The 24,566-nt window shown below is 45.5% G+C and overlaps 1 protein-coding gene across 1 annotated transcript in view; it reads right to left on the reverse strand.

Moving 5' to 3' along the window:
- The window catches only part of LAMB1 (laminin subunit beta 1), a 78,121-nt gene that overhangs the window by 15,078 nt on the left and 38,477 nt on the right, over positions 1–24,566 (reverse strand). The window contains exons 14-25 of the mRNA XM_006046423.4: positions 23,079–23,214; positions 21,644–21,802; positions 20,227–20,354; positions 19,896–20,019; positions 19,264–19,468; positions 18,474–18,617; positions 18,044–18,275; positions 15,154–15,317; positions 13,719–13,943; positions 11,971–12,185; positions 10,859–10,955; positions 1,068–1,437 (exon numbers count right to left, since the gene is read on the reverse strand). Coding sequence (XP_006046485.3) covers positions 1,068–1,437; positions 10,859–10,955; positions 11,971–12,185; positions 13,719–13,943; positions 15,154–15,317; positions 18,044–18,275; positions 18,474–18,617; positions 19,264–19,468; positions 19,896–20,019; positions 20,227–20,354; positions 21,644–21,802; positions 23,079–23,214 — 2,199 coding nt within the window. The remainder of the gene's footprint in view (positions 1–1,067; positions 1,438–10,858; positions 10,956–11,970; positions 12,186–13,718; positions 13,944–15,153; positions 15,318–18,043; positions 18,276–18,473; positions 18,618–19,263; positions 19,469–19,895; positions 20,020–20,226; positions 20,355–21,643; positions 21,803–23,078; positions 23,215–24,566) is intronic.

A 24,566-nucleotide genomic window follows, 5' to 3' on the forward strand; every position in this document is an offset into this window, starting at 1 on the left:
GCTAATGTCAGCTGTTAGCTTCCTGCTTCTCATACACAGTGTGGAGATGAATGAAAAGTCCGTCTGACTTCTTAGAGATGCTGATTAAAGTCCCATCACACAAAATTGCTCCTGTAGTTCTGGCATAATGTACAATCACCTGAATGTATAGGATTTAGCCATGAAACGACCCCCCTGCTCCTGCCAAATGGGGAATCTAGAATAAAAACTCATAGCATTTGGAGAAGCACAAATGCTCCATATCCTTTCCTGTTTTGTCCTTTAGCCTAGATCTTATTTTGCTGTTTTGGGGGTCCTTTCTGGCAAAGGGAGTTGGAATGTTTGAGAACAGGAGAGATAATTGGGAGAAATGGGAAAAAAATAATCTCATAAAAGTTGAGCATCACTCAGCTCAATTCTCTCTGCTTTCACTGGCAAAATACACACTCTCCAATCAGAGATATGATTGCCCAGAGAAGGACTAAGAAGAGGAATTTTCATCGTAGGGAATCTATTAAAATTGGATGAATGAAGCCCGGCTCTTGTGGACCAATAGCTGAGCAGTAGAAATAACCTAGAAATAGGAGTCTTACTTGTGGTAATGGAATTTCCCTGGAAGTAGCAAAACATATGACAACAACTTATAATGTTTTCTGCAATTATATTACCATTTCATAGATTAATCCTTTTGTTACTCTGTAAGGAAAAAGTAGAGTATCCTCCCCTCTGCCGCAGGTGAGAAGGGAGGCTTGGAAGTGTGTGAGTCATTTTAGTTCACAAGCCTAGCAAGTAACCCAGTTGTGACTGTTATGGATCCTTTGTTTCTGGATCCAGACCTTCTACTGCCCAAGAGTTATTGTTTGCAGAGAAAAGTGCTGAACATAACATGCACACATTCTGCACTGCAGTCCCCACAACTCTGGGTCCATTCGCCCCCAAGCCCAGAGCAGTGACTGCCAGAAAATGAATGCCCAGCATCTATTTTCACTCACAGCACTGACCACCCCTCCTGATGGAAGCACTGCGCTGTTGATTCACCAAGTTGAAACAACATCGTGAGCTGTTACTCTGGCTTATCAACTACTTACTCTGCTTCTTCAAAGAGATGCCCGATGTTCTTCAGTGGCTCGGCAGCTGGGCTCTGGGCCAGGATGTCTCTGATCTCGTTGACTTTCTTCTCCACCGAGTCCACAGTTTCCCGGTAAGGCCCAATCACACCACTGATCTTCAAAGCCTTGGCTTTCTCCAGGAACTTCTGGGTCCTGTTGGTCAACTCAGCGATGATCACGTCCCAAAGAGCAAAGCACTGGTGGCAGGGCGTGCAGTCGGGGAAGACGCCCGAGTAGCCCCGGGTGCACTTGTCACAGCGTGGGCCCTCCACGCCCTCCACACACACACACTGGCCAGTGGACTGGTCACACTGTGGTGTCTCGATGCCCCTGGGGTCGCAGTCACAGGCTAGAAGGGAGACAGCAATGCTGGCTGAGCCACTAGAGCCCAAACAGCCACTAGGCAGTTACACCCTCAGCCACTGTTACACAGGAAGGTCTGTACATGGCCTACGGCAGTTGACCAATGACCCTCACAGAGACTATAGCCGCTCCCCCCACAACACGCGGTACCTCAACCCTGGCTAGCTGCTGCTTAACAATTATAGTGATAATAAATTTTTCTTTAAGTGAACACCATTGTGCATCATTGTACCTGCCTCTGTACAACTGGTTTACATGCATCGTCTCACTTAATCCTCACAATAACCCTATGGGATCCACGTATTACAATCATCAGCTTTATAGATGTGAAAACTGAGGTCTAGAGAGATTACGTGACTGCCAAGTTTTGCAGCAGGGAAGCGGCCAAGCCAGGAGTCTGACTCAGCACTTTGCAGCTCCCGAGTCCGTGCTTTTAAGCTCTGTCTTGCCTCTGTTCCCTTTTTTTGACCTGTCTGTAGATCCTGTCAGGACAGGACAGGGTCTGTCAGGTGATACCCTAAAGATGTGAGGCCTCTGGCCTAAGATAGAGCAGTGATGAGCAAGCAACATACCAACATCCCTCTACCCGGTCACAGAACAGTGAACGGTTGATGAAATGCAATAAGGTTAATAAAGAGAAAACTAAATGAGAAAGAAGTCTCAGGAATTCTAAGCGTCTGGTTAAAAGGCTTTCAATTAAGTATCATCTAACTTACGGGTGCCTGCCATTGCAATAACCACCCCCCGCGCTAAGAACAGAGGCTCATAAAACATCTTAAGTGCAAAGGCCTTGGGAGCCATTCAGTCCCAACCTCTCACTTGGCCCAGTAGGGTTGGCATCTGAGGCACTGTGCCATTGAAGCCCGGCTCAGAGTCCCAAAGCTCGGATGACTAACTTGGTTTTCTATCAACACTTGGCATTTGTATTTGTTCAGTGTTTGAATAACAAAAGGCCTGCAGGGGGCACTAGGGGTAAGGAACCTGTCTGCTAGTGCAGGAAACGTAAGAGACTCGGGTTTGATCCATGGGTCATGAAGATCCCCTAGAGAAGGAAATGGCCACCTGCTCCAGTACTCTTGCCTGGAAAATACCATGGACAGAGGAGCCTGGCGGACCTCAGTCTATGGATCGCAGAGTTGGACACAACTGAGCATGCACACACACTCACCCCTTATCCCTGGCCTTAAACCCCTTCTGGGAAAAGGTGGGGATAAAAATAAAAACAAAGATCCTATTTCCCTAAGTTGATTGTGGACTCCAAGGGCAGAGGTACACCTTTAACCATCTTTCCATTCTCAGCTCTGTGCACAGGGTTAACTCTCAAACTGGAGTTCAACTGTCTGCCAAACAAGGCTCTACCCTCATTTTTGATACAGGCACACGAGAGACATCAACACACCCCCTACAAAAGAAAATAATCTTCCTAGGACTCAATGTTAATTGTGGCAAAGCACAATGATGTTCACTGCAGCACTACTATATATGAAATAGATAACCAACCAGGACCTACTATAGAGCACAGGGAACTATACAATATTTTGTAATAATGCATAGTAGGAAATATACATATAACCGAAAATATACATGTAACTGAATCACTGTGCTGTACACCTGAAACTAATACAACATTGGAAAATCAACTATATTTCAATTAAAAACCAAAAAACCCTTCCTGAGTCAATAGTATTGTCTCCAAAAGACTTTCTAATGAAACATTTTCCAGAACCAGTTTCATGGATGGTCCTGGAAACAAAATACTCCACCTTCCAAAGCCAGAAAGATGTGTGTTTGTGGACTGGACCATTCACCTGACTCTCCTCACACCCTGCTTTGTATTGTTGCTTTAGCTTTTCCTGGCCTCTGTTTGCCAACTACAATCCACGATCTCAAGCACCAAGTTTGAGCAGAACAGTGTTATAAAAACTCAGGCTGCCTACTGGTGAATCCTGCCTTCCCCACACCCAGCTACCCGACCCTAGCTGGGACAAAAACTGAGTCATGCTTTCCATGTCTATAAGGGATAATGATTATACCTAGCCACTCTTAGGATTGCTTTCAGGATGAAATGAGAGTTCTATGATCAAGTAGCTTTGGGAAATTCTATGCTCTCCTTTTGAAAATTCAAAACAAACAGCATGTTAAAAACTCAGAAGAGTTCTGCATTAAAAACCTTGTTCCACATTTTTTTTTTTACCCAGTCATATCCCAAACTCATCATACTGTGGGATCTTTTTCTAGTGGAATACCTAATGACACCCCCCACACCCCCCAAAAAAGAAAGGGAAAGACTTTGGAAAACCACTGCCTCCATCAGTTTCTACAATCAAAGAGACTGGGAAGAACTCGGCTAATGCTTGTATCTGAAGGTCTGTGTTGTTTAGCCTTCAGGAACGGATTTCCATATCATCTCATAGAATTCAGTCATCTTCCAGAAAGCTGTAAGTTACCTAGGTCATCTAAGTTCTAGCCTCTCAAACTCCAACAGGCATCAGAATCATGTACAGGGCTCATTTAACACATCCGCCCCATTTCTCCCCACAGATCTGGAATCAGTGGGGCCTGAGAATTTATATTTCTAGTAGTTGCCAAGAGATGCTGATACTGAGAGTCACTACATCCCATTTTGAGTACTGACCATGTTATCTTCCCAGCTGTTCACCTTCCTTTTGCATGTTAAGTGTGTGTGTGTGTGTCTGTGTGAAGGAGGGGAGTGGAGCAATCATGACCTTCTAGTTCACCAATGTAAGCTGATGAATGGACCTAAGGACTTGTGTAAGCAGAGGGCCTTTGTGATGCCATTTGAAATGAATGAGGCTGTCAGGTGCTCCTGTCCTGCAGGCCCCAGTGGGGAGCCCTGTGTGGGGCCTCACGTGGCCCAGCAGATCTGTCCTACTATTTTTTGGCCGCACTATAGGATGTAGGATCTTAGTTCCCTGACCAGGGATGGAACCCATGCCCCCTGCATTGGAAGCAGAGAATCTTAACCACTGGACCACCAGGGAAGCCCCAGATCTGTCCTGCTTTACTGTTATGCTTAGGCTGGGGACAACAGTGCCAGATGGTGCATATGCTTTTAGTTTGCTTAGAAAATCTTTCTTTCCTGAAGATAATGCAAAGGTACAGTCCTAAAGAGGTTTTCACTGAATTCATGCTGGGAGCAAGGGATGTGTACATATATTGAGTTTATTTTTAATTTCTCTAACAAGTGTTCATTTATGTCATTGGAATAGGCATGTCTTGCTCTCATTCTGTCATGGCCTCTTTGAGGGGGAAAATATTGGTCCCAAACTGTGGGATTTAAAAGGCAAGTGGCCTCTCATTAAGACTTTCCTTGTCTTTCACACAGCTACGTGTTTTCTCATAGGAAGAATACCTACCTATGACTTAAGTCTTCCCAGAAGCATATTGCTAACGAGACAATAATAGAGTCTAAAACTGTGCCTTCCAACAAGTCACTTCAACAGAAAGGTTAGCAATGGAAGGCATATTTGGCAAATGATTACATAATGTGAAAAAAGCGGTCACGTTCTTTTCCCAAAATCTACCTAATTCTCATCCCAGCTGATCTCTGGACCCTGCCCCTCAAGACCAGTGTCCCAGAGGGTGGGCAGTGCTCTGGCACCTCCAGAGACCAGGACCTGTTTGCTGACCACATTCCTTTCCTCCATGTGAAAAGCAGAGTCAAATTTCATAGATGGCTGGATTGCAGTTTCATCACTGAAAAAGTCTGACTACCTAAAAATGCATCAGGTTTTCATTTCAAACTGACGCTGGTGAATTGTTAAAAGCGCCAGTGGACATGTGCTTCCTTCTTTTATTAAGCTTCCAGAACTGCTTCTCTGATGGGGTCACCTTGGAGGCAAGTACTAAAAGGCCCAAACTTATGACCTTGTAAAAAATACCCCCTAAGAGTATTTTCCTTTCTGCTGAAGCAGAAAGGTTGGTTCTCACCTGACAGTTTAAAACTTTACAGACAGTAAAGCTATGAAGGAGACTCTCCAACCTCACATTCACTGGGACTGGGAAAATTTATCAAGTAATTGTACTGGTTGTCTCCGACAGGGCCAATGTGTTTTCTCCTCTTGAGAGGAAGGGATAGGAGTCCAGGGGACCTGCAACTCAGTGTGGCTTTAAAGAATGGCATTATTAGGTGAAGGACCAAAACCTTTCTCTTGGAAAGGACTATATATACTGAAAGCTGTTGCCTGATTTTTAAGATGAACAAATCATGAAGATGAAGAACAGCATTCTAAAAATGAGACTGTCATCATTTTAATGAGCCATGAGAATTCCACCTTCCTATATAAATATATTCTTGGTTACGTGGGCAGTGGGTCATCTCTATTTTTACTAAGTTTTCTCCTCATTTAAAACAAGAGGTACAAACTATTAAGTATAAAATAAGCTACAAGGAGGGATTCCCTGGTGGTCCAGTGGTTAAGAATCTACCTTGCAATGCAGGGGACATGGGTTCAATCCCTGGTTGCGGAACTAAGATTCCATATGCTGCAGGGCAACTGAGCCTGTGTGTTACACCTACTGAGCTGGAGCACTCTGGAACCCATGCGCCACAACTACAGAGCCTGAGCAACCAGAGACCAGGACACAGCTGGAGGGCCCACATGCCACAACAAAAGACCCCACGTGACACAATGAAGAAGACTGCCACCACTAAGACCCAACGCAGCCAAATAAATAAGTACATAAAATAAGCTACAAGGATATATTGCACAACAGAGGGAATATAGTCACTATTAAAAAAAAAAAGCTATAAATGGAGCATAACCTTTAAAAATTTTTAATCACTATATTGGATACCTGTAACTTATATACTATTGTACAGCAATGATACTTCAACTAAAAAATTAATAAAACATGATCTCTAAGAGGTTGGTAGATGAAAAATAGTGTACCTATTTTACAGACTCTGAGATCTGGAGGAAAATTTCAGCAAGGAAACAGCAGAGTGGGAAATAGCCTACGTGCCTCTTTCTTAGCAAGTGTCCCTTTCTGCTTTCTTCGTATCCATCCCTTCTTGTCTGCAGACCTCCTCTGCCCACTGAAGAAAGTCCATCCTCAAGGCCTTTCCACCATCTGATGGCACTGAATCTCCTCTGTCTTTCCATGAAGACAGTTCCCATGACACCTGCCGAGGGACTCTGGTCCCTGCCTGGCTTCCCCCGCCCCGACGCCTGCAGAGTTCAGCACCTCTCGTTTCCTGCCCTCCTGCAGCTTCACGCACTGTTTCCCCCCGGAGCCTGCAAGGGGCCCTGATCAGGGAGCGGCTCTCCTCCCCAGTGTCCAGATCCCACTGGACACACTGGGCAGTCACTCAGGCTTGTGTTGGTCCCCACACCTTTCCTTTTGAACTTGAAGCTGCCTGGGGACCAAGAGAGTGCTCTCCTCACATCAGGGGACAGGGTTTACTCGTTTTTGTCATGAACCTGCCTCAATAGATCCCCGGGGATGTGCTCTCACACCAAAGGTTAATTCTCGCTTTACTTCGGCATTTCTATTTTACTCGAAGGGAAATTTCAGTACTTTCTAATCTCTGAAATGTGATTTTCTTTTTCTGTAAATTCTCTAACCTCCTCTAGTCCCACATGTTTTTGTTTTTTTTTTTTTTTTGCCTCAGTAGTATGATTTTAAATGGAAGTTTCAAAAGTTTTGAAACGGAAATTGGAGAATAAATAGGATTCACCTGCAGAAATGAGCTGGCTGTCTGGCCCAGGAGTTGGTAAATGTTTTCTATAAAAGGCTCCATCACAACTCCTCAACACTGGCACTGCAGCAGAAAGGGAGCCCGGACAATATGGACAAACCAGGGCATGACTGTGCTCCAGTCAAACCTTACTGAAGGGGGCTGACAGCTGGATCTGGTACATGGCTATGGACAAGCCTTCCCTCTACTAACAAAAATATCTGCAATTCTCTAAAGAGTCAAATTAAATCTGACTTCCTGAGCCACCCTGGAAATAAAGCAAAAAGGTGGGTGATTATAAAGGAATCCCAGCCTGAGAAAAGATGACAAGCATTAAAACAACAAATTATGTCTGAGCAAAAATGTACTTCGATTTTCTACCAAAAACTACTGGAAATGAGAAACAAGCAGGATGAAAAAAACAGCCAGAAACTCTCACCTATGGCCCCTATTTCCAATCAGCCTGGCCTTTCCCAAGAGCCAGAGGCCTTGCCCCTGCGGTCTGCCAGTCAATAGAAGATTCCTCCTGTGACCCTTTGACTCCTCAGGGCATGGGGTAGAGCTCTGGGCAGAGGTTTTTCTCAGGCACGTTCAGGACTGGGTGGGCGAGCTCCTCTCCATCCAGCACAGTGATGGGCTTGTTCAGACTCAGCACTGTCGGCCAAGAGCCCCAACCCGCCTGGACAATGGGAACATTCAACAATTCACGAGCTGGAGGCTCAGCTCGTTTGTCTTTGACATAACTCCATTTTTTTCCATAAGGAGAATACTTAGCTATGACTTAAGTCTTTCTATAAGCATATTGTTAGTGAGGTGGCTCCAGAAAGTCTGAACTTGTGCCTTGTTCAACCGAAAGATTTGAAATTCACTCCTGGGCAGTGAGTGACTTAATCTGAGAAGACTGTTCACATTTTCATTCCCCATAGTTCAATCTAATTTCAGATAACACCTACTTGTGTTCCCGCTGGTTGCTGGACCCTGTCCCTTCAATCTCTTGCCCTCCCATTTGCACTGGTGACTGTGTTCCTGAGCTCGATCTGCTCCTGCATTCCTGTCCCTGCCCTCATCAGATTATTCTGGTCTTGCTCCAACATCTATCCTGTGTGCACAGGGCCCGTAGCTGGCCAGGACTCCCCCACTGCTGGCTGCAGTCAATTCTTGCCCTTTCTAGGTGCCTTGTCAGTTATGAACTTCCTTCATGGGGTGTCAAAAGCATTTGGGTCTCCACAGTTTCTTATGTAACAGGCTGACCTTTCCTCTGCGTAAAACAAACAAAAGAAGTTGGCGAACATCAATGCCATGGATTTCTCTCCTTGCAAAATTTCTAAAACATGATCTCACTTTTGACCTAAACAAGTTGATACTGTGCTTATAAGCCACAATTTCTCTGGCAGATTTAGAGGTGAAGGTTTAAAGATAAAAGGGTAAGGGGTAAAGTTCTGAGTGTTAAGTGAACAATCCTCTGATTGACTCTGACTCTGGGAAACAGGCTTTTCATGCTAACAAAGCTTAGATGGAGCAAAAGGTCAGAAAGTTTTGGCAGTCAAAGCTATTTTGCCAATGACACACGCTGACAGAATCAGGCTATAAGCATGATAGAACCATTATCTGGAGAAAATCAAGCCCCTGGGGCAGTATACGATTGAGAAATTTAACAAAATAGTGGTGAGAGTCCTGAAGAAACCAGATTTTAAGCAGGATTTTTCTTGCAAGGGACCTCCTACAGCAAGTGGTCCACTGAACGTCATGGACCTTCTAAAGGAAGTGAGAAAATCAGATTCCATTAAGAACCAACATCGGGGACTGAAGAATGATGTATATGATTACATCTGTATATCTACACAGCCCTCGTCATCTCCCCTGGGGAGCAAACATTCGTCTCATCTAAGATACTGGCGCAGACCCTTCTGGCTACCCAGCAAATGAAAGAAACAAATCACAGGCCATTGATTCTGGTCATGTCTACTGCTTGAATCTTTGGACCGTTAAGAAACATATGAGCCGACTCTGAAACAACATGCAGTTTCTAGATTTGTGACTTTCAACAGAAGATTCTGAATAAACTGCTAACCTATATTATTTCTCACTACAGTTCAGTCTAAAAAACAGATTTTTTAAAAAAATGTAGTGTCCAACAGGGACCCAGAATTTCATACGTATAATGAAGAAAATATATCAAAGAGCAAATAAGAAAGTACAGAAGATATTTATCCATAGTTATAAACTTAAAACATAAGGAAGAAAACCCAAGTAGGAAAGAAAGAAGAGGAAAACAGTATAGGAACAGTCTACTAAAATCTTCTCCAAGAATGCTTTAAGATCTCAAAAATAACCTGGCAGGCAAAATATTGCAACAGCATAAAAACTAAGCAATCCTTCTGATTCACATGCCTGTAGCAATATCTTGTTCTTAAGAAAATATCAAGCTTTCCCTCAAAGTCCTAGTCAGTCACAAGCCTAAGGGAGAGTCTGGGTTTTCGTCACATTTAACACATGTGGTGGTCCTGTCTCCTGCTCCTCTGTTGCACTGAGGGTTCTAGGACGTTGCCCTCCGAGTTCCCACTGGTGGGGAGTGACAGTTGAGGGCTTTAACTGTCAGCACTATCTGCTTGTTTCACTGGGATCAAACCATCTTACCAGAACATTTAGCTCTGCTTGTGCCGACAAGGACGCTTACCCCAAAATACTGTTGGGGGGAATCAATGTGCAGAACTTGATGCTGAATATGAGCTCATTTTGCTTAAAAGCATTTTAAAAAGCCATTCTGATTACTCAGCCATAAAAACAGAATGAAATAATGCCATTTGCAGCAACATGGACAGACCTAGAGATGATCACACTAAGTGAGTCAGAGAAAGGCAGAGACTGTATGAATCACTTACATGTGGAATCTAAAAAAACAGTACAAGTGAACTTATTTACTGAACAGAAAAAGACCTACAGACACAGAAAATAAGCTTATGGTTATGAAAGGGAAAAGTGGTGGGAAAGGGATAAATTATGAGGTTGGGATTAACACATACACAGCTATATGTGAAACAGAAAAACAACAAAGACCTATGTACAGCGCAGAACTATATTCAGTATCTTGTAATAACACATAAGGGAAAAGAATCTGGAAAATACATATATATAACTGATTCACTATGATGTACATCTGAAATATTGTCAATCAACTACGTGTTCATGGCTCTGCGTCCGACTCTTTGCAACCCCATGGTTGCGAAAGTCAGCTACATCAAACAACTGCCAGGCTCCTCTGTCCAAGGGATTCTCTAGGCAAGAATACTGAAGTAGGTTGCCATGGCCTGCCCCAGGGGATCTTCCTGACCCAGGGATGGAACCTGGGTCTCCAGCATTGCAGGCAGACACTTACCGTCTGAGTCACCAAGGAAATCAACTATGCTTCAATTTAAAAAATAAAGCCATTCCGTGTGATCTGGGGTGTGTATGTATGCTTGATTGTGCTGAGGCAGACAAACCTCAGCCCTGAGGAGCGAAGCCAGCAGTCAGCAGGTCCACTTTTACCACCTACATGTCTCCAGGGCTAGATGGGTTCCAGGTTTTGTGGTTGTTAAACAATGAGTGTGCATTTCTTTTGTAATTCAGCCTAGTTCTTATAGACAAGTTCATTTGTGCTATACCGGACAGAAAGCTCCCACAGACACCCGGCCCATCCACTCGCAAGTCCGGCGCCCATGCTCACCTCGGCACTCCACGCTGGGGTCCCCCCAGAAGAGCTCCTGGCACTCGCTGCAGGTGCGGCCTCCGAAGCCAGGCATGCAGTGGCACTGCCCTGTGAACTGAGGCCAAAGACAGACCTGTGTCAGATCAGCTGCGAGGCCGGGAGACCTAACGGCCTGCCCGAGAAGACCTCGCGCCTGACCTGACCAAGAACAGGGAACCTCACCCCGATTGTGGGTGCCAAGGGCCCCAGGCTGGCATCTCCTAATCGCTCCTCTGCAAGTGGGGCTGGGAAGGCCCAGAGCAGGTTCCCTTTTGTTGACATGTTTCCTCACTCGTATCCTCATACGTAACTCACAAGCCTGGACCACCCGTGACTGTGTGACACACCGTTCTGTGTGTGTCAGGGAATAGGAGAACTTTCTACAATGTTGGCTATTGTTATGTGGCCCATTTCAGGCTGTGTGGCTAAGAAAAAAAAGTCTGATTCAGCAGCCAGGTATTGGAAAAAATGGCCCCCCTGGTCCATTCTAAAGCAAGCTGCCCCCCCCTCCCCCGCTGCTGCTGGGGTCCTAGGCTGCTGTGCCCCAGTGGTATCCAGTGGGTACTCTGTGCACATTACTTTACATTGTCCCAGTCCCAGCAAAGACAGGGGTCTGGGGGCTGTGCAGCCGCAGCAGGAAATGCTGGCTGATCTCGCGACGAGAGAGAAATAATGAGTTCTGAAAGAGATACTTCAGAGATGTTACTTCTTTCTTTTCCTTAAGCTGGAAGGCTCTATCCATCACTGACAAAAGGGTAGACCAAAGTGTGTATTTAGGATGCAGAAGTCTCAGCCCATCAACAAGTCCATGGGCAGAACATGAAATCAATCCACTCTAGACTTGTGGAGATGGTGTGTCTGTGGCTTCCTCCCTCGGGCCTTGTATGGAGGGCAGTGCAGGTCTGGGGGCAAGTGAGGGCAGATATCCAGTCTGTGCTGTGTGTGCCAAGCTGGGTGTCCTGGTGCAAGGCTGTAACCACAAGGAGGGGTGCCTTTCTCTAACTGGGGCCCAGCCACCAAAGAGCTGTCATGTGGACTCAAAGTCCTCTTTCCTCATGCTATGATGGCTGCCCTGGGCGACAGTGCCTCACCTCATTACAGGATGGCCCGAAGGAATGAGCAGCATCGCAGCTGCAGGGGTCGCACCCCGTCCCACTGGCCAGTTGCCAGGTGTTGGGCGCACAGCGGTCACAGTTCTGGCCGATCACGTTAGGGAGGCAGAGGCACTGCCCAGTGGTTTTGTCGCACTGGCAGTCAGAGCCGTTACAGTGCTCTTGCACCGTGCCCAGGTAATTGCAGACACACTCTGAAAAAGAACCACCTGGTCAGATGCACTTACAAGGCCCACTCAGAAAATACAGACAGTGCGGAAGTCAACTACATCAAACAACGGCCACTTTCTCTCTCTAGATTTCAACCTGGAAACGCAAACAAGAAGAGAGAGGAATGGAGGGGATTAAAAAAAATTTTTTTTTCTAAAACTGTGGTTCTTCATCTTATGATGTTCCACACAGCTCTGACATTTCCCAGGCAGACATGCAAAATGGCTGGCATGTATTTTCAAAAATACTTGATTTAATAAGTGGCTGGTGAATCATTGTAAGATTTAGGATTTAACTGGAAATAAAAACCAGGCTGTGGGAGCAGAGACACCTAATGATTTCAAACTCTTGGCAGGAAACAGCAGTCACGGCTGTGTGAGCCATGGCAGGTAGAGCCCTCTAAACTAGGAAGGCTTGAAGGAATCCAGTCCTGCTGGTCCTCAACATTCCGCACATGTTTGTATCAACAAAGACAGGGGCCTGGGGGCCGAGCAGCCGCAGCAGGAAATGCTGGCTGATCTCGCGATAAGAGAGAAATAATGAGTTCTGAAAGAGATACTTCAGAGACGTTACTTCTTTCTTTTCCTTAAGCTGGAAGGCTCTATCCATCACTGACAAAAGGGTAGACCAAAGTGTGTATTTAGGATGCAGAAGTCTCAGCCCATCAACAAGTCCATGGGCAGAACATAAAATCAATCCACTCTAGACTTGTGGAGACGGTGTGTCTGTGGCTTCCTCCCTCGGGCCTGGTGTGGAGGGCAGTGCAGGTCTGGGGCAGTGAGGAGCTCTGCGCCTGCTGTGGATCCAGTCCAGAAGCTGCCCGGCCACCCTGGTCTGAGGCATGTGGCGCTGGCTGCTGGTGAGCCCAAAGGCATATCCAGCCTCAGATAGCTGAGCTGCTTAGTTACCTAAGAAAATTGACCTGCACATGTCAGATGTTTATGCAATGCAAGGATGCATGGTGCTTATTTTAATAAAACTGTTTGCAAGTACAAAAAAAAATCAATCCACTCTATCAATGGCATTTATCATGGGGACAGTGGCACAGCTTTTGGTTCCTTCTCGGGTGCTGAGCCACAGCTCAACACTTCAGTGCCAGGTACGAGGCTGTAAAAAAAAAAAAAAAAAATCATCCTTATCTTTCTCTTGTGGTTAGTGAAATTTTCTCTTTCTGAAGAAGTGTTTTACCTGATGAGATAATGGGCTTCCCTGGTAGCTCAGTCAGTAAAGAATCTGCCTGCAATGCAGGAGACACGGGTTCGATCCCTAGGTCGGGAAGATCCCCTGGAGAAGGGAATGGCAAAGCCACTCCAGTATTCTTGCCTGGAGAATTCCATGGACAGAGGACCCTGGTGGGCTACAGTCCAAGGAGTCACAAAGAGTCAGACATGAATTGAATGACTAACACAGATGAAATAAATCCCCTAAGAATAAAATCCCCCAAGAAGGAGGCAGGGGAGGAGGAGCAGGAGAGTGGAAGTCATTCTAAGGATGGGGCAGAGGGAGCGTGGTCTTACTGCGACAGTCCTGGCGGAGCGCGTCGCCATAGTATCCAAAGCGGCAGAGCTGGCAGCGCTCCCCCTCCGTGTGGTACAGGCACTTGAGGCACCTCCCGGTGTCCTTGTCGCAGGCTTCCGGGTCCGCTGTGTCGATGTTGTGGTGACACTGGCAAGGCTGACATGTGCCCCCCACCTCTGAGGGACTGCCAAAGAAGCCTGAGGCACACTCGTCACATCTGGAGCCTGTTGTCCAATAAAACCAGCACGGGGCCTTTGGCTTGCTGACTGCAAGATCTGGTCCCCCGACATTCCTGCCAACCAGAGAGCCCACCCAGGTGGTGCCTCGATCCCCAGGGCGCGAGTTACTGGGCCAAGGCTGGCCACACTTTCAGGGAACGGGCTGCCAGTCGTGAAAGGCAGCAGGTTCTTTGCAGTGATGGTGCTTCAGCCTTGGTTCTCTGCGGTCATGGTCGGGGAGGGACAGTTAGGAGAGTTCCAACCCATGGACTCAGCTCCTCATTACACAGGGATGCACAATCAGGAGCGAAATGATGTTTTCACAGCAAAAAGCTTAGCTTGATGTTAAATCTTAACCCAAGGATTATTTTCATTGAAAAACTCTGGCTCCTCCCTGAGCAACCTGAAAAATGGGGCCCTTTGTGACGACCAATTTCCCTTCTTAAGAGATTTCGAAGAGTAAACAAGTTCCTACTGTATAGCACAGGGAACTATATTCAATAGCCTGGGACAAACCACATGGAAAAGAACAGGAAAATGGATGAATATATGTATAACTGAGTCACTTGGTTGCACAGCGGAAATAAACAACATTGTAGATCAACTATATTTCAATAAATTTTTAAAAATCCTAAAAAGTGCAAATTGGCTGAGCTGTGTATAAGCATAAGGAGTATCTGAAACAGTGGCATCAAGGATGAAATAAAGGGAGTCTGTATGTACAACTTGCTACACTCCATGAATGCTGACAGATAATGTGAGTACAGCAAATAATGAAGAATATTTCTAGCTTTGATCAATTCTGTTGTCTGGGACTCGCAGATGGTATTTTTTCCTTCATTCTGCCCACTATTTGGCTACTTTACAAGACTCTCCTACTAGGCGTTGGATAAGGGAAGGAAGAAGTGAAATATAAATTAATCTTTATACTGGTTAGGAACAGAACTGGTTAAGAACATTAGACTTCACAGGGACTTTAAATGAACTTGTCATTGTGCTCTGTATTATAACATTTTTATCAGAGACATGAGAATCGAGACTATCCCACATACCAAACAGGAAAAGAACATCTTTTATGTTTCAGATTCCCTTCACTTTTAAATAAAGATTTTTTTTTAAAGTAACTAAATGGGCTCACTCTTCAGCTTTTCTTCTTTCTTAACCACTAACCTCATGAAGACACATCGTTTCCTCTGAGAGTCTGCACATCACTTACCAATGTATCCAGGATTACAGACACAGGCAAGCTGTAAAGAAACAGGGTCTTGATAGCAGCTACTGGCAAACTGGCGTCCGCTCTCGGGACCATCTGGGCAAGGACAAGGGCGGCAGTGGTCTCCTGACCCAATGATGGGGTCTCCGTAGTAACCAGCCAAGCACCTGTATCAGTTTCAGGAGAGAGAAGGTCATGAACTGCAGTGATAAGACATATGTTACAAGAAAAAGTCTAAGAAACCATGTTCTCTGTTTAGGAACATCATTCCTGATTCCTCATGTTTCCACATGAAGGACTTTCCAGTAGAGCAGTGGCTTAAACACTACTTTCAATCAGAATTCCCTGGAGGGCTTTTAAACACAGACTGCTGGGTTCTGTCTCCCGATTTAGGAGGTGACGCTGCCACCACTGGCTGGGGATCCCACAGAAGGACCACTGCATTAGAGTTACACCCCTGGCCTCACCTGGACTCTCATTCACTCCTCCCTAAAGAGGTACCTCTCCCCAGGTGCATGCTATCGTTCTAATAGCTGCCTGTCCTGGGCATTCAGGTCAGCTCCTTCTGTGCATTAAGGAGTTTGGGGGAAAGAGAGCTTGTGGATGTTGGTCTCTGCCCATGCCTGGGTGGGGCGATGTGTCAGTAAGCCCATGGTGGCTTGTTCTACAATCCAGCCTTAATCAGTCAAAAGTAGAGAAAGATGCTCTCCAGATGCATGCCCCTTGTGTCTGTCTCTCAGGGATGAGAGATAGTATTGATCAGTTCCCAGACCCAACAGGTCCCACCTCCCTGCCTTACAGATAAGGCAGCCATGGAGCTGAAATGATTTGCAAAGCTCAAATGAATAGTTAGTAACAAACCACAATTTGGATTCAGCCTCCCAACTTTCAGCAAGGAATTCTTTTAGTATGCCAAGGTGCTTTTCAACATGACTGATAAGTTACGTATTAAATTTCCTATAGCATAAGAGCTTGAAGGAAGTTTGGATATCATCTAATCCAACTTAGTTATCCTACTATCATAAAGTTGGATATTCAGAGAGGTGAGCTAAATCACCCAAGATAGAGCAGGTCAGGAGCTGAATTGGGCCTGGAACTTCTAATTCAGTTTGTTTTTCTTTTTTCTCTTTTTGAGGCAGAGGATTATTTTAAATGGGGAGTGGGGAAGGATGAAGAAATAGAAGGGGAAAGTTGTTCAGAGGGCATTAACCTTCTATTAGACACAGACACAATACAAGAACATATGTCCCAATTACATGCTGGGAAATCAACAGGAATGAAGCAATTCTGTGCAACAGTTTGAGAAATTTTCCTATGAGGCATTTCTAGGTGCAATACGTCCAAACACATCATGATAGAAACTGAGTGTTCACTTCCTGCCTCCTCCTTCTCTAATCCCCTTGGCAGTAATCTGAGTCTAGAGCTTCTTCTTAAAATCACAGGACTGGAGTTGACCATCTCGAGAAGAGGAAGAGAATGGGAAACCAGCTCAAACTAAATAGTGGCATCTGAAATATTTCAGTGAAATTCTGTCATCAAACTAGGGTTGAAAACCCTTCCTCCTCCTACTTCCTTTTGAGTTCTCCTGCAAGCAATCAGAATGCTTTAGAAATATGATTTCACATCGGCCTTGTGGACAATCACCTCTGCTGACCAGTGTTCCCCACCTTCTTCACCCTTTTCATCTGATTTTCTCATCTGTCTGTCTTGAATTTATTTTCCATGTCCACTGAAACAATGGTAATGAAAAATCAAATGCAGAGAACAAAAAATGACACCAATATATTAATTTGTTCCTTTCAATCTTGTCTAACTGTCTCCTATCTTTCTACAGCACAATCCTGTGGTTGGAAACACTTGACTTTCACTCTAAGGAGTAAATTCTTGAATACCATCCAGCAAACAACTAAGAGCCGTGTATTTGCTGCCTTGCACAGCCTTATGCTGTAATCACATATTCAATTTTCACTAAAATCGAAAATTTTGCACTGACTGAAGCATTTGCTGAATATTTTTTTAAAAACAAAAGTACCATAGAGGGTGGATATCAGGAGAGGTTAATTGACTTGAAAGGTGGAGACTAGTATTCCCAAAACAGCAGATTCTAAGAGCATGTCTCCTTTTTAAATTAGTAACGAATGATGTAAGTCAGGATGTAATTTTTTCATACAGACTATTTCTTACCTACTGAGCTGGGCTATAATATGATTAGAGGCATATTCTGTGTCCCATTCTTCCTATCCCTGGTGCACTGCACTACATCCATAATAACTGTTCAATTAACATCTGCTAACTGGAGAAGGCGATGGCACCCCACTCCAGTATTCTTGCCTGGAAAACCCCATGGAAGGAGGAGCCTGGTGGGCTGCAGTCCATGGGGTCGCAAAGAGTCGGACACGACTGAAGCAACTTAGCAGCAGCAACTGGAGAACAGATCTACTTGTGCACATTTTACATGGGCTCCTGGAAACGCTAGCTGCATAAAACGTTGTGATCAACAGAGCCATTAAAGTGGCTAATCCCCATTTGGATTTGGTTTCTACTTTGACCCAAATTAGGAATTCACATTTCACAACTCTCACCCTAGGCCAGAATCGGCCGAGCCAGAGAGATGATTGCTGTGCAGCCTAGAAGGACTCTTCAAGAGGGCAGATTCCTGCCAGTTTTGTTCTCTGTTGTATCTCCCTCTGCCCTCAAACAATGCCTGGCACACAGAAGCTGTAAACGAAGTCTGTACTAGATAAATGAATGAGTTCCTAGAAAATACCAAAGGGATTAGAAATGAATGAGCAACCTGGAGCCTGGTAGAGAGTCATTCTGTGGTTTGTCTAAGATGCTGTTTGCTCAGTCAAAAACAACCTTGTTCTCTTTCTTTTCAAGAGGCGGCACATACCTCTCACAGTTATGCCCTGTGGTGTAGTCCTGGCAGCTCAAGCACTCCCCTGTCACTGAGTCGCAGTCATCGGCGTGGCCGTTGCACTGGCAGGGCTGGCAACTTGGAAAACCCCAGAACCTGGGTAAGCACCGGTCACATTGCCTCGTGTACACCCCCTGGAAGCAGTGGCACTGGCCAGTGATGGGGTCGCAGAAAGCATTGACAGATCCTTGCAGATGGCACTCACAAGCTGAAGAAATAGGCAACCAAGGGACCATGTTGAGAAACTGGTTAAATGCAAACACACCTCTTATACGGGCTGGCCCCCTCCTTTCAGTGTAGAACGCTCATGGGCCTCTGTGATCAATTTCCGGAGTGCAGCATGCCTTCTGAAGCTGCATGACTTATGATGTGAATGAGTATGTTACAGTTCTTCTGATCAACTTACGTTTGCATCCGCTGGGCCCAAAGCCAAAGGTGCCAGGAGCACATCTGTCACACCTTCTTCCCACCACGTTCGGCCGGCACTGACACTGGCCTCCGTTGGGGTCGCAGACGGAACTTAAGGAGCCCTGAGGGTCGCACTCGCAAGCTACAGGGAAGACAGGCAAGAGCACATGACCCAGGGCAGCCACGCCTGCCACCGCGATAGCACCATGGCAGCACATCCCACCCAGTTCTGCACTGGCCCGTCCTTTTGCTCGGATTCTTCCCTGACCCCTTGTGGGTACCTCAGCTCATTCAGAATTCCCATTTAAAGCATTTATCTTCCCTCAAAGGGGTGTGAGGGAAGCAGCAGGAGCAAGCTGACAGATAAAAGCAGTTTTTCTAGGAAGGAGGTCACTAATGTTTTCTCTCTTTGCCTTCAAAGCTCAAATATCATAGGATCTTCAACAAAAGGCCAGTGACCTTTCGAAGAGCAAAACATCAATTTCAGTTATGGGATGCTCCTCTGATTTCATTCCAACTTCTTGCCCTGCATATGGCAAGTCACAGGGACATTTCCCTCATCCCCTATTCTTTGTGTATTTCTCGATGACTGAGTCCATTGTCAGAGGTGCTTTATCACTAACACACTCTTAAACAAACAAACATAAACTGCAGTTGAGACACTCTTTCCTTTGTGCTGTATGCCTAACAAAGAACTATTGGACATGCCTGCCAATGTATCTCATGATGCCAAGTGTCCTCGGAGCTTTTGAGAAAGAAGGGGCAGAAGCAGCAGCAGTGATACCTACCCAGGCCTGTCTGGTGCAACAGGGCAGAAATGCTAAAGATGATGTTTCTGCAAACATCAGTCATTGGCGTCTTCACAACGCTCCTGCTGTTCTCCAGACATCGGTATCTCTGAAAGGTTTCCCAGGCGCTGTTGGTGACCACCCCATCTCCTGAGCCTCCCACGGTGAAGATGTCCAGTGACTTACAGAATGGCATGAGAACAAGCTAGGAAGAAACCAGAACACACTGTTCTTAGGTGGCTGTCTGGGGTCACCAATTAACGCAAATCAACACATAAAAACCCCAAGTGCTTCTTTGACTGTTGGAAACAAAAAGAAATAAAAAACCCAGACTCATGGCGCCAAGTGGAAATCTTCTCATTCTTAAAACATTCTTGCCAGAAAAAGTATAGATACCCTTACATAGTTTGATGAGTTTTGAAATGTCATTGTTCAGACACTTCCTATTTTCAGGAAGGATCAGCTTGAGTAGAGTCTTCCAGAGGGTGGAGTTTTATTAAAGTAAACAAGCAAAGTAACCTTGGAGGCAGGAAAGACTCCTCAGCACGATCCTCCACAAAGCCCTCTAGGGAAGCAGATGCACGGTGCCTGCCCAGTCCTCCCTGCTCACATCGGAAATGACCTCCACTTACGGAATCAATTAGGGTGTAGGGGCTGTCCACACCGCTGTCCGAGGAGGTGTACTGGGGCAGTTCTAACCGCACGGTGTAGTTCACACCCTTCTCGAAGCACACAGGGCGGGGGAGGACCACGTACCTGCCCCGAAACAGAAAAGAAAAATAACAAAGGTCAACCTTTAAGCATCCAATCTATCAAAGCTCCCCGTAGATCCCAAAGGAAGGAATAGTCTATGTCTGGTTTTGGCTCTGCAATGGTTACTGTACAACTCACAAGGTGAGACACCAGCAAAATAATTAAATTGCATGTTGGTTCTACTGAGCTGCAAACCGCTGCCACACTGACCTGGAGCCAGGTGACAGGGACACCACCTGGTTGTCATCATCGGGAACAGTGTTTCCACACCGGCTGCTGGTTGGAATCTTGCCGGGCCGCTGCACCATGATGACAGCTTTCTCCCAGTGGTCGGGGAGCTAGAGTAAGAAGCAGAGGATCAGAAGGACGATTCGCTGGCCTGCTGCTGCCTGTTTGGAAGTCTCCAGCCACCTATCTTTTGCCAAGTTTAAATGGGAAACACTCACTTGCATTTCCCTTCCCTCTTACCATGCTCTTGGCTGTTACCCCAGTTTCAGCCCAAATCTCCTCACCTGGACACTGAAACAGCCTCCCATAGCTCTCCTTGCCTCTCCCAATATCCCTTTCCATCCACCTTAAAACACACTTTATTATCTTTTATTAAAGTATAGTTGATTTACAATGTTGTGTTAGTTTCAGGGATACAACAAAGAGATTCAGTTATATATACACACATATCTATTTTTTCAGATTCTTTTCTGTTACAGGTTATTATAAGATATTGAATATAGTTCCCTGTGCTATATGGTTAGGTCCTTATTGTTTCAGTGTTCCATATATAGCAGTGTGCCTCTGTTAATCCAAAACTCCTAATTTATCCCTCCTCCCTTTCCCCTTTGGTAATCATAAATTTGTTTTCTCTGTCCGTGAGTCTATTTCTGTTGTGTAAATAAGTTCATTTGTGCCATATTTTAGATTCCGCATATAAATGGTATCATATGATTATCTGTCTTTCTCTGACTAAAAAGCAAAAATTAAGAAGATTAAAAAAAGAACACTCAAACCCACAGCTTAAAGACAATCCCCTGTCCAAAACCCTTCAAAAGCTTCCTGTTAATACAGACTCCAATTTCATTTACTGATCTCAGCATTTCTCCTAACAGCCTCTCCAACCACCCTTTCTATGCAGAAGGACACTCCAACCACCCCTCCGTCTGCTGCTCATGCTATCCCTCACTTTCGCTTGTGTCAAAATTCTGTCTCCATCTTAAGACCTACAACTGCCTCTTTAGGAAATATCCTGGCAGCCCCGGGCAGTCTGGCTGGTATGAACCTCTCATCTTGCAGCACTGCTTGTGTCTCTGCTCTTACACTTTCCACCTTTGATGCCAGTTAGGGACACGTGTCCATCCCTGGGAGGGCAGGCCATGAGTGCAAGAAGAGGACCCAGAACGCTCTCATCACCACCTCAGTTCTCAGCAAGACTAAGTGCTTAACAAAGAGATCACTAAATGTTTGTGAAACTGAATTTAATAAAAATGTATATTTTTACTTTCGAGGAAGATAGAAAGTCAGAGAGGTTCCTCTATTCCAAGGCAGCCTGCACATTTCACAAAGACTCAGTGTCCATTAAAAGGAAAACTTTTACCAATATCCCCCAATCCCCATTAGTCCAATGAGGGGTTACCTGTGGCTCATAGCGAATTAGGATATCATACTCCATAGAATATGGTATGTTGTCAATGAAGAACTCCAAGTAAGCCCCTTCAGGCACTCGGACGAAGCCCGCTCCAGTCCAGGAAGGAATCCGGTCCTGGATATACTGCCGTTCCACTATGCTGACCCCCTAAGGACAAGGGGACAGGAGTGATGCTTTACTTGAAATGAAATTTGATGTTAACAGTCAAAGAAATCTGAAGGCACCCAAAGGTCTGAAACTGTAGATATGAAACCTATGTTTTTGTTTTTTTTTTGCAGCCACATTTTCCCAGTAGTTTCTATAATTTTTTGGAATATAAACAGGTAATTGGTTTCTCTTTAGTTTTTAAGTTGAGGTAGTATTGAGACACTGGAGATGGAATTAAGGCTTAGGATATACCTTCTATGATACAACCAGGGGAATGAGCATGAAGGAAGGAAAGAGAACATCCCAAATGCTGTTATGAGCAAGCCTAGGAGTGACCAGGTATATTCTGCATTTCTACAAGACTAGCCCAATATCTATGGGTGTATTTCTGTCATTCTCATTGGCATTTCTTTCAAGCTCCAGGTACAAATGAGGAAATGCGATACAGTCATGAATGTTCACTACTGATGAGTGAATTCTGATGGTCAATGAGATTGAGAATGGATCAATGTGAGTTGCTTAACTCAAGGGTGACTTTGAGTGTGTTCACAGGATTACATATAATACCTGTGATTAGTCACCTCCAAAGATGAAGTCTGTCCTCACCTATAATGAACGTGGGTGTGGCTTCACCATCTAGAGGGGAAAACTATGTTCCCCTGCTATCGAATCTGGTCTGGCCTTGTGACTTGTAACCAGCAAAACGTGAAAAAATGACCTTTTGGGTCTTCTTAGCCCAGACCTTAAGAGACCTGGCAGTTTCTGTTTCCTCCTTCTTGGAAGCCAGATGCCCTGGCAGAAGTCTCACTACTCTTCACGCTGTGAAGAAGCTCAAGACAGCTGTTTGGAGAACAGTGCTCAGCCAGCCTTCAGCTCTTTCTGCCACCCCAGCTGAAGTGCCAGACATGTATTTTAAGCCACTAACTTTTGGGATAGCTGTTATACAGCAATAGAAAACTGAAACAATATACTCTGAATGTTAACTATACTAGCTCAATAACTTTGGAATGTCAGTAGAGAATAGAAAAAAAAAACACCGAAAAACCAACCCCCTTAAAAACACAAATAGCCTTATTACTGAATGTTTTCAAGTCTTTCTGAGTGATGGATTTACCTAGTTTTAAATAGGACTATTCTCAAGAAGGCCTGGTCCTGATCCTTGCTTCATGCTCACTGATAAGATGCTCCTTACCTAGTCTCTTTACAAAATGTGTGTATCACATTACTGCCCCCCTCCACTCTGCTTTACCCACCTGGCAAGCACACCCCTACTTACAGGCCCGAAGTTGGCTTCTTCTGCTTCGTAGATGTAGTGATCCAAGGTGGTGAAGTAGTAGCCAGATTCCACTTCGCTGCACTGACGTCCGATCATGTGGGGTCGGCACAGGCACTGGCCCGACTCTGCAGAGCAACTGGCAAGGAAGCAGAGGGTCAGCGGTGCTCACCACATCCATCAGTGAACCCACTGGAAGCAGACCCATGTTTGCCATTAAACGGTAAATGGGGTGAAGTACTCAGGAGGGTATTCTTACTCCATTCTGAAAGTAAGTACATGGAAAAAACATTGCCTACCAATTAATCCCAAACTCCCGAGCTTCCCTGGTGGCTCAGATGGTAAAGCATCTGCCTACAATGTGGGAGACCTAGGTTTGATCCCTGGGTTAGGAAGCTCCCCTGGAGGAGGGCATGGCAACCCACTCCCGTATTTTTGCCTGGAGAATCCCCATGGACAGAGGTGCCTAGCAGGCTATAGTCCATGGGGGTCACAAAGAATTGGACACAACTGAGTAACCAAGCACAGCACCTGAGGTTGAAAGGTCTCAGTAACCTGACCTTTCAGTTTCTCTCCCCTGTGCTCTACCCTGCTCCATATGTGCCACGGCGGTGTTTTTGTAGCTATCACATATGTTCTTGCCAATGCAAGAACATATGTCTTTGGCAAATACAACCCCTTTCCTGGGCCTGACATCTAAATATCCAACTCTCAGAAGGATAGCTCCAACTCAGTGGTCCCAGAGGCTAATCACGGATCCAAGAGGGTAGCACCCAATCCCTGCCTTGGGAGAAGATACTACCCACCATTGCATCAGCCATGTCAGAAATCAGAAGGTATCCTCTAGATTCCCTCTTTGTAACCAATCAAGGGCCAAATTATGTGATAGCCCTTCCTAGCATCTTGGGTGTCTCTCCCCACTTCCCACTGACTAGGCTATGCCTTTCTTCCCTCTCTCATTCATGGTAAAAGCAGTTAAAGTCTTCTAACTGGTATCCTTATTGCCAGTCTTCCAACTTTCAACCAGAACTTCCACCTTCCCCAGAACTGCCCCAATGACCTTTCTGAGATGCATTAACCATAACACTTCCAGGTGCAATGGCCTTGGGGCAGTGCGCCAGGCCCCCGCTATCCCCTGCCCCCTAGTTTGGCCCTCCTCTTCCTTTCTGGCTTCTCCTCACCTCTCCCACCACACTGAGTGACTGAATTTCTCCAGGGCGCTGGGGGACACATGACCTTTTCCCTTTGTTTCTCCTGTTCCTGCAGGCTGGAATGTCCCGCTCCCTCATTTACCCAGCAAAGACCTACCCATTCTTCTCGCAAGATTCAGCTCAGGCACCATGTTTCCTGACTGTCACTCCCCATCCCATAGAAGGAACCACCTTCTCCTTCACGCCATCACCTCCTTGCAGGAGAAACGTCAACAACTAAGCTGGTCCTGAAGTAGGGTTCATTACATTTGAGGCACTGTGTCTTCAAATTCTCCTAATT

Source organism: Bubalus bubalis, chromosome 8 (assembly GCF_019923935.1).
Source record: "Bubalus bubalis isolate 160015118507 breed Murrah chromosome 8, NDDB_SH_1, whole genome shotgun sequence".
NCBI classification, from domain to species: Eukaryota; Metazoa; Chordata; class Mammalia; order Artiodactyla; family Bovidae; genus Bubalus; species Bubalus bubalis.